General features: G+C 28.3%; 1 protein-coding gene across 1 annotated transcript; it reads left to right on the top strand.

Moving 5' to 3' along the window:
- Nucleotides 1-356: 356 nt before the first annotated feature.
- Nucleotides 357-1,212, top strand: PCYB_005540 (CYIR protein; the record flags this gene model as incomplete). The annotated part of the gene is made up of 1 exon (XM_004227975.1): nucleotides 357-1,212. A coding segment is annotated over one exon (855 nt), but the record flags the coding sequence as incomplete, so codon positions are not given.
- Between the last annotated feature and the right edge of the window lie 440 nt (nucleotides 1,213-1,652).

Below are 1,652 nucleotides of genomic sequence, written 5' to 3'. Positions count from 1 at the left end.
CTGTATATTCATTTATTAAAAAATAGTCATCGGGATATAGTTCTACAGATTTTTCAGTAATTTACCTTTGAATATACTCTGAAGAATTATTAGATGTTATGATATCTTTCGATATACCGCTTTACATAAAGAGAACTAAACAAATTGTATAGGGAACAAATATATATATACACCTATTATTATCTTTTTATGTAGCGTTTATTCAATAGGTCTTCAAAAGAATTATACTCCGAAAAATTTTATGATGCTATGGACATGATTTCTTTGGACTTAGATAATTATGAAGGAAAATGTAATAATATAATCGTAAATAAAGAAGAAAAGAAAAATGACAGAAATTTGTAAAAATACCTAAGATTTTTAGATACATCTAAAACATGGAGTGGTCTATTTACTCAATTCGATGTTTCCTTACTTTTAAATTATTGGTTATATGATAAAGTAACTCATATTTATCGTGATACAGAAAATTATGAAATTAATATTGCTTTTAGTGCTCTCCAGTTGATATGGAGTACGTTTGACAGCACAAGAAGTGAAGAATTATACTATAAAAAATGTTGGCCTGATCTCGGTAAGGTTCATCACGAGGATTGGGAATATAGAAAGAAATTGTACGATTTTTATGTTGACTTTGATAAACTTTTCGGAATCGGTAGCACATATGATAGCTTATGCAAAGAATATTATCAAAAAATAAAAGAAATGATTCCTGTATGTGCATACTTTAAGGGGAAATGTTTAACACCTGGAACATACAGCTGTCCAGACAACTTTAAAAAATGCGAAGAGAAGAATCTTGAAACTGAGCTAAAAAAATTACCATGTCATGTTACAATTAATGGTACAAGAGGTTCAACTTCACAGATTAGTTCTTCGCATCAACCTCCAGGCCACACAGAACGACCTCTAGATCATGCAGTTGTTCCTTCAGCCGAATTTAATACCCAGTTAGAAAGTGGAAATTCCGGAATTGGAACAAAAGTTACTCATTCATTTCTTGGTGCAGCTCCAGTTTTATTAACTGCTACTGCATTATATAGAGTATGTACATATTTAATAAATATATATCAATGCATTATGAATAAATTGCATTACATGTACAACAATAATAAATATACTACAAATGCCTATTTATATTTTCTGAATAATAGTACACACCCCTCGGTTCCTGGATTCGCAAGCTCCGTGGAGACAACACAAATAGTATGATTACCATGGATGGGTTTTCACCATATACACAAGAAGCCGGGGATATGTTTTCTGATGACACAGCAAACTATATATCATATCAACCTATGTAAAATTTATTATTAAACAATTACTAAAAGTAACGAGATGAGGTAGGGAATATTATGATTTGAATATATTTAGTTTATATATAAATAATACAAGCCAAAAAAAAAAAAAAAAAAAACATAGCAAATATAAATAATAGAAAATATTAAAAAAAAAAAATTCAAATATAATCCACAAAAAAAACAAATATCAAGTTGCATAAATGGTTAATATCATATAATCCATATTTTTATAACAATAGTAATTCACCTGAAATTCAGACCACTTCTATATTCGAGTGTATTTTATTATTAGTTTGAATTACAATGATTAATTTACGAATAAGTATATAGCTGATTAAAACATATATTCAT

This window comes from Plasmodium cynomolgi (assembly GCF_000321355.1).
Source record: "Plasmodium cynomolgi strain B DNA, scaffold: 0759, whole genome shotgun sequence".
NCBI lineage: Eukaryota > Apicomplexa > Aconoidasida > Haemosporida > Plasmodiidae > Plasmodium > Plasmodium cynomolgi.
Note: the sequence above shows the minus strand (reverse complement) of the source record. Positions and strands in the feature narration are given on the sequence as shown.